This window comes from Garra rufa, chromosome 1 (genome assembly GCF_049309525.1).
Source record: "Garra rufa chromosome 1, GarRuf1.0, whole genome shotgun sequence".
In the NCBI taxonomy this organism is placed as follows: domain Eukaryota; kingdom Metazoa; phylum Chordata; class Actinopteri; order Cypriniformes; family Cyprinidae; genus Garra; species Garra rufa.
The window spans coordinates 19,833,420-19,850,727 of NC_133361.1; the positions used below are offsets into that span (position 1 = coordinate 19,833,420).

General features: G+C 40.2%; 1 protein-coding gene and 1 long non-coding RNA gene across 2 annotated transcripts; both read right to left on the reverse strand.

The window, feature by feature from the left end:
- Positions 1 to 8,059: 8,059 nt before the first annotated feature.
- On the reverse strand, positions 8,060 to 11,553 carry LOC141326618 (uncharacterized). Its single transcript, XR_012353978.1, has 3 exons — positions 10,898 to 11,553; positions 8,605 to 8,685; positions 8,060 to 8,146 (listed from the first exon to the last, which is right to left on the reverse strand). It is a non-coding gene; the product is annotated as an uncharacterized lncRNA (long non-coding RNA).
- An 801-nt stretch (positions 11,554 to 12,354) lies between these two features.
- Positions 12,355 to 14,905, reverse strand: LOC141294469 (butyrophilin-like protein 9). The gene is made up of 5 exons (XM_073826394.1): positions 14,878 to 14,905; positions 12,953 to 13,309; positions 12,755 to 12,856; positions 12,451 to 12,552; positions 12,355 to 12,368 (listed from the first exon to the last, which is right to left on the reverse strand). Exons 1-5 carry the CDS (start codon positions 14,903 to 14,905, stop codon positions 12,355 to 12,357), a joined length of 603 nt encoding a protein of 200 aa, XP_073682495.1.
- Between the last annotated feature and the right edge of the window lie 2,403 nt (positions 14,906 to 17,308).

The window sequence follows — 17,308 nt, forward strand, 5'->3', positions numbered from 1 at the left end:
GTTAATGTTGAGACTGTCCTCTATCAGTGTGCCAAGTTTCATAACTTCCTGCAAGCAGAAACTTGTGCTTATGCATATCGCAAAAATCTGGGGGTCAGCAAAATCTGAGCAATAGAGAAAGAGAGACTATGATTATGTCAGAATAACTTTATCACTTTTAAACCTGAAAAGCCATTTAAAACAGAAAGTAAACGCACTTTTAGGAATTTTTTAAAACTGCATTTCTGTTATTAAATTGAATAAAATGTAAAACTGCATATAACTATTACACTTTATATATAAAGGTTGACATTCTCTGCTTTATGACGCTAAAGTGTTCTGTTTACTCACCTATTTTCAGTATCAGTTCAGTCATCAGTGTAACAGAGTTCAGTAAAACAACACCAACTGATCCAAACACATACACAACAGTTTTATAGGTGATGGTTAGATCTGTAAATTAGATACATTATTATATTATTTAAATGTATAAATATAAAATAGTTTAATTTACTTCAGACATATCATTCCCCGGTTTCACAGACAAGGTTTAAGCCCAATCCCAGACTAAAATGTAAGTCTGAGCTGTTTTAACTAAAAAAAGAAACTTGCACTGACCAATCTTAAAATATATCAGTGCCTTTGCTTTTGTCTCAAGATATACACCAGTATTTTCTTTGGCTAAGGTACGTTTATAAAAACTACTTAAATGTTCTAATAGAAACTATGGCCTAATCCTGTCACGGTACACAGATCAGCTGTGTTCTCAGGTCTCGTGGTCTGTGTTTAGTTGTGTTGTACGTCATGCTCACTCATCAGCTGCCAATCAGTCCCGCACCAGGTGCCGCTCATCATCACACTCTATTTATACTCACCGCTGTCTCTCTCCCATTGTCAGATGATTGTTCCCCGGACCTTTGCTGTGTGTGTCTCTGTGAGTTCGTGTTGGAGTCTGCGTTGGATGTCGTTCGTGTCTTCGTGTTCATCACTGTTGGATTATTCACCACGCATCCCAGGACTCACCCGCTCAGGACTTCACAACTCATCACGTCACGGCCATCTAGCCCCTGCCTCGCCCATCCGAGAGATCGCACTCACCAGCTGTTTGTATCACTTACGTCTGTTCAATAAATCACCATTTCCTGCATTTGCTTCCTCATCCTTTCTCGCACGTCACAGAATCATCTGACCACATGGAAGCAGCAGGATCACCTCAACCCACCACGGCGGATTTCATGCAGGCTTGTATCTCTCGGATGGACAGCCAGGAACAGACTATGGGTCAGGCGATCCGTAGTCTCGCGGGGCAGGTGTCCGAGCTCGCTCAGCGGATTCAACACATGCAACTTCCCGCTGCGCCACCCACACCGCCCACGCCATCTGTTCCCCCACCACCATCCAGCGCTACTACGTCATCCGAGCCCCGCCTTCCCACCCCAGAACTCTACAACGGTGAGCCGAACTTCTGCCGAGCTTTCCTCACTAGATGTTCCATGCACTTTGCTCTGCAACCCCGTACTTTCGCTAGTGAGGAAAGCAAGGTAGCGTTCGTGCTCACCCTGTTGTCGGGGAGGGCGGCACTGTGGGGAACGGCGGTGTGGGAGAATCAAGATCCCTGTGTTGCCTCGTTCGTTACACTCTCCGCTGAGATGAAGAGGGTGTTTGACCGCGCGGTCGCGGGGAGAGAGGCCGCGCGAGTCTTGGCGGATCTCCGACAGGGGGAGAGATCCGTCGCTGATTATTCCATCGAGTTCCGCACCCTGGCGGCGGAGTGTAACTGGAACGAGGAGGCGCAGTGGGATATGTTCCTGCATGGGCTGGCTGATCGCGTCCATCGTGAGATTTACGCCATGGACCTGCCCACCAGCCTTAACGGCCTTATTGACTTGGCTTTGCGGGTGGATTCTCGTCTCTCCCGAGCCGAGCGGCGGTGCTTACCCGCTCGGTTCCCCCCTGGGGAGGGACCACCTGCTCGAGCCAGCAGCAGTGACGCGGTCAGCCCTACCTACGATCACGAGCCTATGCAGGTGGGTCGAGCTCGGCTTTCTCGGGAGGAGAAGGAGAGGCGGAAGTCCCAGGGCCTTTGCTTATACTGCGGAGCCGCGGGACATTATGCTTACAACTGCCCGGTAAAAGGCCCAGCCCGGCAGTAAAACTGAGGCTACTGTCGGGTGGGATTTCCGCTGCGAAGACCTCATCCAGTGCTACCTCCACGCTCCTTCCGATTAGGCTCAGATGGTCAAACCAGGATCATCACTGCACTGCACTGTTGGACTCCGGGGCTGAAGGTAACTTTTTGGATTCTAGTTTTGCTCATCAGTTTCATGTTTCCCTTCTCCCCCTCACCAACAACATTGCCGTCCACGCACTCAATGGCCAGATTCTTCCTAACATCACACACATCACGGAACCCGTCACTCTCACTGTGTCTGGCAATCACAGTGAGAGCATCTCATTTTACATCCTGGACTCTCCCAATGCACCTGTTGTTTTAGGACATCCCTGGCTTATCAGACACAACCCTCGGATCGATTGGCAGCTGAAGTCGGTGACTGAGTGGAGCAATAAGTGTTACGAGTCTTGTCTTGTGTCTGCCTGTCCGTCTGTTTCTAGTTCTGTGTTTCAGGAGAAGACAGTGGATCTGAGTAACGTGCCCGCGGAGTACCACGACCTGAAGGAAGTGTTCAGTAAGTCGCGGGCTGCTTCTCTTCCTCCTCACCGTCCCTATGACTGTGCGATAGAGTTACTGACAGGTACGTCTCCGCCGAAAGGCAAACTTTATTCACTCTCAGTTCCCGAGAGAGAGGCTATGGAGAAATATATTTCTGATTCTCTAGCAGCGGGGTTCATTCGACCCTCCTCTTCTCCAGCGGGGGCGGGGTTCTTTTTTGTGGGGAAGAAGGACGGATCTCTGCGACCTTGTATTGATTACCGGGGTTTGAATAATATTACGGTAAAGAATACATATCCTTTGCCGCTAATATCTTCAGCCTTCGAGAGGTTGCAGGGAGCGTCCGTCTTCACGAAATTGGATTTAAGAAATGCTTATCATTTGGTCCGCATCAGGAGGGGAGATGAATGGAAGACTGCCTTTAATACCCCCAGGGGGCACTTTGAATACTTGGTCATGCCCTTCGGCTTGTCCAACTCCCCAGGGGTCTTTCAGGCACTCGTCAACGACGTGCTGCGAGACATGGTCGACCAGTTCATATATGTCTACCTGGACGACATATTGATTTTTTCTTCTTCTCTCCAGGAACATGTGCAGCACGTCCGGCGAGTGCTCCAAAGGCTGCTAGAGAATGGGCTTTTTGTCAAGGCGGAGAAATGCGAATTTCACGCACAGTCTGTTCCTTTCTTAGGGTACATCGTGTCGTCTGAGGGTATGCGTATGGATCCCGAGAAGGTTAAGGCTGTGGTAGATTGGCCAAGCCCAGATTCCCGTAAGGCCCTACTGAGGTTTCTGGGGTTCGCCAATTTTTACCGGCGTTTTATTCGCAACTACAGCCAACTAGCCGCACCTCTGACTGCCTTGACCTCTCCCCGAACGTCGTTCAGGTGGTCAGACGCAGCTGAGACTGCGTTTACCAAACTCAAGAGCCGCTTTGTTTCAGCTCCCATTCTGATTACCCCTGATCCATCACGACAGTTTGTGGTAGAGGTCGACGCATCGGAGGTGGGGGTAGGTGCGGTGCTCTCACAGCGCTCACCGACAGACGACAAGATGCATCCCTGCGCGTTTTTTTCACACCGCATGTCGACAGCCGAGACTAATTATGATATTGGTAACAGAGAGTTGTTGGCTGTCAAGTTAGCATTGGAAGAATGGCGTCACTGGTTAGAAGGGTCGGGGGTACCATTCATTGTTTGGACTGATCACAAGAACCTAGAATACATTCAAAATGCTAAAAGATTGAACTCTAGGCAGGCTCGGTGGGCACTTTTTTTCGGACGTTTTGACTTTACTATTTCGTACCGCCCGGGATCTAAAAACATCAAGCCCGATTCATTATCTCGTATTTTTGACCATTCCGATCGCCCGTCCACTCCCGAGAGTATTTTTCCTGAGACACTTATTGTCTCCACTCTCAGTTGGGAGGTCGAATCGAAGGTTAAAACAGCCTTACATGGGGTAACGCCTCCGGTCGCTTGCCCACCTAACCGTTTGTTTGTGCCAGAGAATCTTAGGTCCGAGGTTATCCAGTGGGGTCATTGTTCCAATGTGGCGTGTCATCCAGGGGTCAATCGCACCATACACTTGGTCAAGCAACGATTTTGGTGGCCACTTATGGCTCGTGACGTTCGCAGTTTTGTTTTGGCTTGCTCAGTTTGTGCCATTGGTAAGACATCTAACAGACCTCCAGATGGGCTCCTTCAACCGCTGCCGATCCCTTCGAGACCCTGGTCCCACATCGCTCTAGATTTTGTCACCGCCCTCCCACCCTCCCAGGGTCACACGGTAGTTTTGACCGTGGTGGACCGGTTCTCGAAGGCGGTCCATTTTGTTCCCTTGCCCAAATTACCCTCAGCCAAGGAGACAGCGGTGGCAGTTGTAGACCACGTCTTTCGGTTACATGGCCTCCCGACGGACGTGGTCTCCGACAGAGGACCCCAGTTTGTATCCAAATTTTGGAAAGAGTTTTGTAAACTTCTGGGGGCCACTGTTAGTCTCTCTTCGGGGTTCCATCCTCAAAGCAATGGACAAACTGAGAGAGCCAACCAAGATTTAGAGAGAACGTTACGATGTATGGTCACTAGAAATCCTTCCTCCTGGAGTCAGCAACTGTCTATGGTGGAGTACGCCCACAATTCGTTACCGGTATCAGCCACGGGCCTATCTCCGTTTGAAGGTAGTTTAGGGTACCAGCCACCTAATTTTCCCAGTCTGGAATCCGAAGTCGCGGTCCCCTCTGCTCACGCCTTCGTCCAGAGGTGTCATCGCACCTGGAATAGAGCCCGTGAGACTCTACTCCAGGTGAGAGATCGCACCAAGGCCAAAGCCGATCGCCACCGGTCTAGGCCTCCCGTATACGTCGTTGGTTCTAAAGTGTGGCTTTCTACCAAGAACATTCCTCTCCGATCCGTGTCTAATAAACTTGCTCCCAAATTTATTGGCCCGTTTCCTGTCACCAAAATCATTAGTCCGGTGGCAGTCCGCCTCAAACTCCCTCCAGTGTACAGGAGAATTCACCCCGTCTTTCATGTATCCAAAATTAAACCCGTGTTTTTCGCACGTATTAACCCGCCAACTCCGGTTCCCCCACCGCCGCGTCTCGTAGACGGGGAGACCACCTATTCGGTTAATCGTATTCTGGACTCTAGACGGAGGGGACGCGGATTTCAGTACTTGGTGGACTGGGAAGGTTACGGTCCGGAGGAGAGAAGTTGGGTTCCTGCCAGGGACATCCTGGATCACTCCCTCATCGATGATTACAATCGACAGGTAAAGGAGTCTGGGAACGTCAGGCGACGTTCCTAGGGGAGGGGGTACTGTCACGGTACACAGATCAGCTGTGTTCTCAGGTCTCGTGGTCTGTGTTTTGTTGTGTTGTACGTCATGCTCACTCATCAGCTGCCAATCAGTCCCGCACCAGGTGCCGCTCATCATCACACTCTATTTATACTCACCGCTGTCTCTCTCCCATTGTCAGATGATTGTTCCCCGGACCTTTGCTGTGTGTGTCTCTGTGAGTTCGTGTTGGAGTCTGCGTTGGATGTCGTTCGTGTCTTCGTGTTCATCACTGTTGGATTATTCACCACGCATCCCAGGACTCACCCGCTCAGGACTTCACAACTCATCACGTCACGGCCATCTAGCCCCTGCCTCGCCCATCCGAGAGATCGCACTCACCAGCTGTTTGTATCACTTACGTCTGTTCAATAAATCACCATTTCCTGCATTTGCTTCCTCATCCTTTCTCGCACGTCACAAATCCTGGTTTAGTCTAAGCCCTGTCTGTGAAACCAGGTCCATATATTTTAAGTATAATGAATACATTTATATATTTAGATGTAAGCTTTACCATTCACTCATTTAAAATAATACTACTTAGATGGAGTAGCATTACTCTAAAACTTAAAAAACTTAAATCTTAAATGAAAACTGGATGAAAAATATACTATATGGACAAACATATTGGGTTACCAGACCATTATGCAAACAGGGAATTTAATAACTTTGCAATCTAAATATACAGACATTAATATTAGGGATGCATGATAAGAATTTTTTTTTTACCGATACCGATAGCCGATAATTAAGTCCTTCTTGTGGCCGATGCCGATACCGATACCCAATACATTCATATTTTATATGATAATTTTGTGCACCCAGGAGAATACAAAATCTAATATAAACTAATGAAATGTATATTATATATCTAGGTCAAACAATCATAGCAAACATCAGTCCTGACTCTTCAAAAATGATTTTATTTTTTGTGTAAGGTACCACAAAGTGACTGTGCAAGAGCAAAGAGTACTTTATTGGATCGGGTTTCATTTATTTATCGGAGCAATAAAAATGACGTAATTTTTACCCATATCGGTCGATAATTTATCTGTCCGATAAATATCGTGCATCCCTAATTAATATAGAGTTGGTCTATCAGCTAGCTAGTATTTCTGTGCTGAATGCACATTTCCGGGTTTCTTACAAGTTTCGGAAAGTTTTTTTCAGTCATGGCTCTTCTCTGAAGGGGAACTCCTTGTATAGGCATTTCTCCTGAAAGAGCGTGCCCGTGCCAGTGTTGCCAGATTGGGCGGGTTGCCACCCAATTGGGCTTCTTTTGATTGGCTTGGACAGGAGAACAGCGCATTGGATGGGTAGGCATATTTGGGCTGCTTTTAAAAAAATTAAAAGCCCAATCATCTGCTTTTTTCTTCGCTTTTATCTTTAGTCATGTTATTTTAATGTTAGAGCTTAAAGTATCACAGTAAAATAATGCGTAGTAGTGCAGTCATCAACACATTTTTCTTTATGCAACCCTCATTGGCTCAGTTTAACACAGACTTGTCAATCAATTTACCATCTTTTATGTTGGTTAGATGTGATGACTCGTGAGTGATGGTGTTTTGGCGCTATAAATGGCAAGATTTTGAATGCGCAGCTATATATTTATTCATTTATTTTATTTAAGTGATTGCGATGGCAAAGTGGTAAATATGTTACACATAAGTTATTTTGGCAGTTAAAAATTTGGACTGTTTTTTGTTAAAGTGGGTGCACACATGGACCAGAGTGAGAGCAAGAGCGCGCCCATCAACGTGCTTCATTCAGCTACACTGCTGCACAGGACTTACTAGGTCTCTAAACAAGTGTGGTTTTGGTTGTAAGTCAAAGAATACCTTGCTCAGCTTCCCGAAAAACTAAAGACTTTTTGGAGACATGAATGATGCAGTACTACTTTATAGGTACTCAAGATTAACATAAGATTGGGTGAAACTGTATGTGTTATGCCCCCTTTTGGCATCATGCACCTCAGCAGCACTCCCTGCTTTGTGACTTTATTTGTGGCTGTGTTGCTACTGCTCATAAATGCTTCCACTTTCCAATAATACCACATATATTTGATCATAGGATATCTAGTAGAGATAACTTTTCACTAATTGCTTACTGCAAAGGTGGCATCTTGTCACAGTACCATAATTGAATACACTGAGTTCCTCAGAATAAGTCTTTTTTCCACAAATGTTTGTTAATGCAGACTGCATGGCTAGGTGCTTGATTTTATAAAACTGTGGCAATGGGTCTAATTTAAATACTTTTAACTCAATAATTTAGAGGTGTGTCCTAATACTTTTGTCCGTATAGTGTACAAAATAATAATAAAACATTCAAGACTTAAGCCAAAGCTCACCCCTAGGATTTCCCATCAATAAGAAAATTGAGATCATCCACAGTGCTTGCTGAAATACACTCAGACACATCCATCCTGAAATATCTGTACACAGAGAGAAGTTTTCACAATAAGAATATTCACTTAAGTTAATCCATTAAAAAATATAGACCAGAAACATAAGATAAAGAAGTTTTAATTCTTTCCATTATCAGAAATATAATTTTTACCTCTTTCGTTTGCCAGTATTGTGTAGTGGAAAAAAATCGTTCCTGTATTTGTGATAACCATGAGGATTACCCATGCTATTTTATCGAGTAATTCTAAACCTGAAAAAGATAAAAAAAATAATCAAGTAACATCTCAAAGCTTAAATATATGCCTTGATTCAGTAAAGGCCTCACACTAAGGATGAAGACTATAAAGATAACAATAAAGATATAGTTCTAAAAACATTTTTTCCCCAGCTGATGAATGATTAAAACATTGACACCCAATCAGAATCAATCCTGCTATCACAATCTCAAGAATTTAAAACAGCAGATGAGTTTGTGCTTAGAATAGACAGATATCATCCAGTGGTGTGGACGCTGATATAGGTAACTTTATAGTTGTCATTATAGTTATCGTTCTTGGTATTAATGGGCCTAAATGTGAATTCTGACTGACCAGGAAATTCAGATCAAGTCCTGAAAATTCAAGTAAACTGTATGTATTTACTGATCATATAGAACTATAGACAATGATGAATTGACAATATGACAATACGAACTGATTGCATACTCACGTCTGTTCTGTTTCTTTAGTTCAAACAAAAAGGGAAATGACAGAAGAAAGAACACTGGGAGAGCTAAGGAAACATGACTTCCTAAAAACAAAAGAATAACATTAAAGAGAACCAAAACATTGCTGGTCAATAAGAAAGAACCGATTGCATCAGGGGCTGGGGGTGGGATTACTGTGACCAACAACATGAGCAGAAACTTTTGAAATAGCAGCCAAACATGAACATTCGATGATCGAAGATTCAATGTGTTTGGATGCCGATGTAGGTTTGTCACTGAAAAGCTCGGTTTGGAAAGCTATTGTTGATATTAGACTCATTCGAGATGTGTCGACGCTAGTGTTGTCAAAAGTACCGTCCACGATACCAGTCGCTAGTGAAATTTTAAAAACGTCCATTTCCCGCTAACATTTGAGTGCTCGAGCGGAATAATTTCAACACCTTTTAAATAAACACAAATGCCACCTCCTCCCGTTTTCCCGAAGTTGTTATTTCTATATAAAACAATAAACATCACATTTCAGCCATTAAACCATTTTAAATAAAAGAAATGAGTCAAACGTATTATTATATTAATTTAAAACATAAATATATATCATAATTGTCTTAACTGTTTACATTTTTAAAAGGCACATTAGCTTCTTTTACATTTATAGCTCTGTGTTTGCTGTAAAATGTAGGTTGATATTTGCATCCATCTGAACATAAACAGAAGACAGGCTTATTGAAAATACAAATTTAATCTATGCCACTAGGTGGAGCTTTTGGAATGGCAGAAATATAGCATAAACTATATCAGGCATTATAGGTAAAATTCCATCAAAACTATTCTGAAGAAGGTCAGTTTCCTTTAGAGATAAATTCATATAACATCCATGCTGTGTTTTGACTTTAAAACAACTATTAGCAGCACTAATATTTATTCATTGAAATCAGCCTTTTGAAGTTCAATCGTCACATTAATCCATATCACTATTCTTGTCTTTCCATCCCTAAATTTAAGACATCTCGAAATTATACCAATTTCATTGTACCAATGAAAGTATGTAAAACTTTACATTGCCTTAAATTTTATACAACTAAACTAAAATTGGAGCCCTGTATTAAAGGTATATATATATATATATATATATATATATATATATATATATATATATATATATATCCATTACTATTTTGCCACTTTCCCTTAAATACCCAAACTAGAATAAATGATTGATTCACCCTTCAAAGTAAACATTCAGTGACTTGAGCCTGGTGGAAAAAGATAGGAAATGGTGAGGTGGGGACTTATAGATAAGTTAAATAAGTTGGAGATCTTGTCTCCAGAATACTTTTATTGAGTTTTATTGTTTGATTTCATTTTCTGTATTAGCAAAAAAAAAAAAAAAAAAAAATCCTTACAATAGACTTTGATTAAAGGAATATGTACTGACACATTTGTAACATTTGCCAGGTTTTACAACTTGCCCATTTCTTTGATAGCTCAAGGTAAGCCAGTTGCCAGTGCCATAATGGGGCAGCGGAGTGCCACTAGGTCTATTAGGGCCTAACGTCATAAAAAAAGGCTACTCTTTATTGCAGCAGCCAAATTATCGCATTTAGCATGCATTGGTACCTAGTAACGAGATCTCCATTGTGACTGCAGTGTTGAGTGCCTCTGTATGACCTGTAGTTGCTGCTGTACTAAAGCTGTACCTTATGTGAGACTGCTGTTGTGTCACTGTGGTTGTTTAACATCTCTGCTTATGCTGAGCACCCTTCGCAGTAACATGGGCTTCTTGTTTAGTTGAAATATTCTTAGGATTTGTCGCTCAGCTTATTTTGTGCACTTGTTTTGGCCATTGCAGGGCAATAGCATTAATTAAGACCTGTGGAGTTTCCCCATACACTGTAAAACATTTTCACCAGTTTCAACTTAAAAACTAAAGTTCAGCAGCTGCCTTAAATGTTAAGTTAAACCAACTTAAAATTACAAGTCATTTCAACTCATGACAATAAAATTTGTTAAAATGACTTGTACTTTGTACATAAGTTGATTTAACTTATGAGTTGAAATTACTTGTATTTTAAGTTGATTTAACTTAAAATGTTAAGGCAGCTGCTGAACTTAAGTTTTTAAGTTGAAACTGGTGAAAGCTTTTTACACCGTAGCATCAGCTAAAGCTATACGAAACATCTTGTTCTCTTTTTAAAGATAGTTATGTTAGTAATCAGAGATTTTTTCATTTATATATAGTTTCCTAATTTTGAGAGACAGAGAGAGAAAACAGAGATTTGGTAAAGGGTCACTAACCTCCTCTGACAGCTCCAAAAGCAAAGAACAGGATGCCATATTGTAATGTAGGAATAAGTAAAAAGAAGAATCCAGATATAATTGCTATTTTACACCACATCCATTTCCATATTTCTTCACAGCATTGAATCGCCTTCTTTTTAGTCAAAACTAGAAAAATGAAAAACAAAAATTAACATTTTTAAATGTTTTCTTCAATTCTGCGCTACTTTGTATAATAAGAACTTTTAAAATTCACATTAAAGGCAAGATGTTAAAATAATGTGCATTATGATTAATTTTCCATGTAATCATTAAAAATTTGGAAATCAAAGATGCAAAGTTTGAAAGAAGGTGGTTATCATCCATCCTTTCTTCAAACCACTTATCCTCTGTAAAGACACAGGGAACTGGAGCCTATCCCCAGCATCTCAGACCACAGGAGGGAAAATGGATAGCCAGTTTATCACAGAGCTCACACACATTCACACTGACATTCATACCTACAGTACCTCACAAAAGTGAGTACACCCCTCACATTTCAGCAACCATTGTAGTATATCTTCTCAAGGAACAAACACACAGAAACTTACGGTAAATGAAGCCGATGCCAAAAAACATAATCATGAGTCCAAAGAAAATCACTGTCATGACTTTGTCAGATTCCAGATACTGTAAAATTCTTTCCCAAGCATGATTCAAAAGAACTGAAACATAACAGAAATGTTATAGTTATAGTTATTTGGAGAAATTCAGTTGAACATGAAAACTGTGGTAAAATGTTTGTATTTACCAACCTGAAGAATAAACTGCTATAAAAATGAAGATTTCAGTGAAAAGAGCATAAGCTGTGAAGAGAAATATGATTAATTCAATACACTACTGAAAATTTGAGGTCGGTAAAATTAGTTAATGTTTTTTTTTTTTTTTTTAAATAAGCTGCATTTGTTTGATCAAAATGACAGTAAAACATTTTTTTGAATATATGTAAATTTGAAATGTATTGCTGTGATCAAAGCAGTCATTACTTCAGTGCCACATGATCCTTCAGAAGTACTTTTTCCTATTATCATTTATCATTTTTGTGAAAATATGAAATATTCAGTTCAGGATTGTTCAAAAGAACATTATTTATTCAAATTATACATCTTGTTAATGTGCCTTTGCTGAAAAAAAAAGTATTATTTTCTTGAATGGTTAGTGTATAACATTTTAGCTGACAAAATAATGTCAATAATAAAAAGATTTTAAAATTGCACATTTATGTTAAGGAAATCATGAATACATGTGTTATGTGAAAATCCAAACCTGATATCTTCTCTAAATATGGTGCAACATAAATCAACATCAGAGGCCTCAGCATATAAAGAGCACAGCAAGAGACCGTCTCATACAGAAAACCTGCAACATATTCAGATGTTTCATGAAAATGAATAGCAAATATAGCTAAAATATTTAAAATATTGAGAGAAAAGTGATCATGATACAGTATCTGTCCAGAATGAACTTGAGATGTCTTGAGATAATAATGTTTTTTTTTTTAATCATGTGACCAATAGCTTTAAAACACTCACCTTCTATAAAACCCCAGATGAAAGAAGCCACAAACATTATAATATTTGGAAGAAGCGCATGAAGAAACCCAAGAGTCCTGATGTGTTTGGTTGCAGTGGGGACTGTTAGTAAGGAGTAAAATATTCATGAATATTTTTGTTTAATCTTCATCACTTTACCTAAATGTAGGTAAATGATTAGATATATAGTAGTTATTAATTGTCTTGATGGTTGTGAATATAGCATACAGATAAAAGATACAATACGTAACTTAATGATAAATATATCCTACAAACATTTTTTTTAAAGTGAAGATGAACATACCATTATTATGTGATCTGCAGTAGATCAGGCAGCAAAGCAGAAGTGCAGATCCAGATGCAGAAATACAGAGGATCAACACCATTATGTGTAAAACAGAGAAACCTGAAAAAGTTACATATATATGTATACAAATATAGATTCAAATACATTGGCATTAAAATTATTTTATGTTTTACATTTGTTGTATCTGTGACTTACCCAGTCTCTTCAGTTCTGCAGTTGCATTGGCTGAAAGTCCTCCAGCAAACACTTGACACATGTAAACTCCTTTATCCTCAGTTCTGACACTCTTCAGTCTGAGAGAGAAGTTTCCTTTGGGGATTTCACCAGTGAAGAACTCAGCTCTGTCTCTGTATCTCTCCCCTGATGAATCTGATAAAGTCTTATTGTTCTGGTAGAGCAGAACCAGAATATAATCATCTTCATCAGTTTTCTTCCATGAAACCTCTTCAAAGTGTTCAGGTGTGATGTGAGAGTCTACAGAGCAGTTCAGGGTGATGTCCTCCCTTATAGACGCAGATATCGACTCATCTGAACCTGATACTAGCAAACGCTCTGAAAGTAAATTAAAGTGTAATATCAGCATAAAATAACTTCTACCTGAACTACAGGTTCACAAAATTTTAATATCATGACAAAGTTCAACATTGTAAGCTTCCTGTGTCCAAATCTAGTCAGCTAATTAACGCAAAACACTTGCAAAGGTTTCCTCAGCCTTTAAATTGTCTCAGTCTGGCTTAGTAGGCTTTAAAATCATGGGGAAGACTGATGACTTGACGGTTGTGCCGAAGACCATCATTGACACCCTCCAAGGAGGAAAAGTCTCAAAAGGCAATTGCAAAAGAAGCTGGATGCTCACAGAGCGCAGTATTGAATTATATTAACAGAGTGTTAAGAGGAAGGGAAAAATGTGGCCATAGCCTTGAGAGGATTGCAGAAATCTGGGGGAGCTTCAAAAGGAGTGGACTGAGGCTGGCATCAAGAACAACCACATACAGACATCTGCATGACATGTGCTACAGCTGGAGAATCCCATGCATTAAGCCACTCCTGAACCAAAAACAACGTCAGAAGCGTCTGTGCTGGACTAAGGAGAAAAAGCACTGGTCTGTTGCCCAGTGGTCCCAAGTCCTGTTTTCATATGAAAGCAAATTTTGCATTTCATTAGGAAATCAAGGTCCCAGAGTCTGGAGGAAGACCGAAGAGGCACAAAAGTCAAGCTGCTTAAAGTGCAGTGTTAAGTTTCCACAGTCAGTGATGGTTTGCCATCTGCTGGTGTGGGTTCATTGTCTTTTATCAAGTCCACAGTCAACGCAGCTGTCTACCAGGAAATTTGAGAGCACTTCCTGCTTCCTGCTGCCAACCAGGGGTGTGTTTACGCTAGGGGGGGCCCTAAGCAAACCTGAGAGGCGGCCTGGTGATCGCGCTTCTGGGGGGGTCTCTCGAGGGAGAATTTCAATTTCGCAATCGCATTCCCGTAGAAAGAAATCACAATTGCGGGGTTTGCGTGGTGGGTAAACATGCTACTTCTGCCAACAAGCTTTTTGGAGACGATGATTTTATTTTCCAGGAGGATTTGGCACCTGCCCACAAAGCCAAAACTACCAGTACCTGGTTTAATAGCCATGGAATAACTGTACTTGATTGGCCGGCAAACTCGCCTGACTTAAACCCCATTGAAAATCTATGGGGTATTGTCAAAAGGAAGATGAGGGAACAGAGACCCCGAAATGCAGATGAGCAGAAGGCCAATATCAAAGCAACTTGGGCTAGCATAACACCTCAACTGTGTCAAAGGCTGATCGCCTCCATGCCACGCCGCCTTGATGCTGGAATTAGTGCAAAACGAGGCCCAACAAAGTACTGAGGACATAATACAGTACATTAACACACTTTTCAGAAGGCCAACATGTGTTTAAGATCCTTTTTTTATTGGTCACAGGAAATATTCTAATTTTGTGAAATACTGGATTTTTTTTTTTTTTTTTGTCTTTAATCCATAATCATTAAAATTGAAACAAATAAAGGCTTGAAATATGAACTAATATAACATACAAGTTTCACTATTTGAAACAAATTATTGAAATAAACGGACTCGATATTCTAATTTTTTTGGCACATACCTGTAATGTGGTTTTTACTCACCAACATTTCTTATTTGAACCACAGTCTCACCAGACTCTTGCTGACTGTAAACTTTACATGTGTATCGTCCCTCATCTTCAGCTCTCAAATGGTTCAGATGGAGGGAGAAGTTTCCATGTTGAATCTGATCAGTAAAGAAATGAACTCTATCATTATAATCCTGATGCTGGGCCTCTGGGCGACTCTCACCATCTTGATACAGATGAACCAGAGTCTCTGAGTCTGTTCTTCTCCATTCCACCTCCAGACCCTCCATTAGTAAGAGTTTATCAACATAACAGGGCAAAACCACTGAAGATCCCAGAGGAGCAACCAGAGGACCTGAGGGACCATGCACGGTTAATCCTATAAAATGAATGATCATGCAATATTCATTAAAAATCAAAATGTATCTATACAGAAATACTTTTTTTTTTTTACTGTGAAATGTCCAAATTAATTGTTGCTGTACAAATTATTTGGTCCCACTTTTTTATTAGGTGGCCTTAACTACAAAAATATAGGTGCTTCACAATAGAAGAACCTTTTCTGTCTAAATGGTTCCATTAAGAACCTTTAACATCTGAAGAACCTTTTTGTTTCACAAAAGTTTCTTTGTGCAAAAAAAAATTCTTCAGATTATAAAAAAGCTAAGAAAGAGGTGGTTCTTTAAAAAACCTTTGACTGAATGGTTCTTTGTGGAAGCAAAAATGGTTCTTCTATGGCATCGCTTGAAGAACCCTTTAAAGTACCTTTATTTTTAAGAGTGTACTGTGTAGCCTACTTACATCGAAAAATAAATACAATGTACTTATTCTTTGTCATGCAGCTGCTAGATTGAAGATAAAAGCGCTTGAAGAAGAAGATAAACTCAAACAGGGTATTTATTCCACGAGACCCAGAAGATCAGGTAATCAACTAAATGTGAGGTACACACAATAACCAACAAACTCAAACTGAACATACAGGGACTAATGCACAGACCAAACAAGGATAATTAACAAGACACACCTGAACCGAATGAAGAACTCAAATCAGAAACCATGACAATTAACTTAACAGTAAAAAAGGTGCAAACAAAGACCAGAGTGATGGTGTGACATTCTGTTCATAGGTTCTAAGGTTAGGGGACATAAAAGTGGGTTAAGGTATAAGGAATGGGTCAACATAATTACATGATGCAGGTCTTTTATTTTTTATACATATAAGTACAATGTAAAAATGTATATGTGCAATAAATGCATTGTATCAAATTATTAATTTAAATGTAAGTACTTTAAGGCCACCTAATATGTGTTCATCACTAATCTGAACACAAACTGTCCATTTCACCCTAATTGAAAAGGACAGGAGATTTAAAAGATTTTGTGCAAAAGCTGATTTAGCATTTCTTTAAACCATAGACATTGATTAATTAAAGTAGGGTATAGAGAATTTAATTTTCAATTAATTTACTTTTCAAAACACTTTCTGCCCTGCCTTTTTATTTATAGCTTTTCTTACATTTTATTTGAGTCCAAATCAGCTAGTAAAGATGCTTTACCACTGCACATGTGGATGCACTTCAAAGATGACAAGTGATTATTCTTATAATTTAATTAATATTGTTATTATAGGCATGAATTTACTAACATACTGAAAATGTAACAAGTTAATGAACACATGACATGTATTACAAATTGCAGTGGAGTCCCTAAAAGTCCGCATATGTGACACACTTGGAATTGTGTCAATATCATGTGACTTTTAAAATCAAGTTCTGCAATTGTTTAATTCCATCTTCATCATTTGAGCAGGCATATAACATCGTTGATTATAGTGATCTAAATCTAAAGCGAATCTTCAAGACACCTTTAATAGGAGGTGTCCAAACTATTTGCATGTCAATGACAGCGCACTGTATATTTATAGCCAAAAGAAATTAATATCAAACCGCAAACTTTACTGCGATCTACGCCTGCGCTGTGCATATCTTTTTTTTTATTGTGCGCATAAGTATTTTATATTTTATTTATAACGTTTTGGGGAATGATCTTTGACTGTACACATATTTTCTTGTATATGTAGACCTAAATGTCCTAGTATCATGCGTGCACCTCCCTGTGTAAACAATCTAGACAGTTATACGGAAATCACAGTAAGTTGAGATCATATAGGCTACGTACCATCAGCGATCATCAGCATCACCATTAGCTTCATCTTCAAATATGCAAAACTAAACAAATCGATCATGTCTGCTAGCTGAAAAAAATATCGCAAGTGTTATAGCCTACGCCTGTGTCAATGAGCGGTCAGTGAGGAAGACTGACCGCTTACATTCAGTATTACTTTTACTTTCACTTTCAGATGGCCACTGCCGTAACCTTCTCAGTTTTCAGAGTACCTTATATTGTATTTTGCAAAAATAAAAATAAATAAAAATGCGTTTAT

Excerpts from the sequence above, each read along its gene's own strand:
- LOC141294469 (XM_073826394.1), bottom strand. The coding sequence starts at position 14,905 with ATGTTGGTGAGTAAAAACCACATTACAG. Across the intron at positions 12,857-12,952 it reads TGCAGAACTGAAGAGACTGG|GTTTCTCTGTTTTACACATA; the intron begins GTAAGTCACAGA and ends TAACTTTTTCAG. Across the intron at positions 12,553-12,754 it reads CTGCAGATCACATAATAATG|TCCCCACTGCAACCAAACAC; the intron begins GTATGTTCATCT and ends CCTTACTAACAG.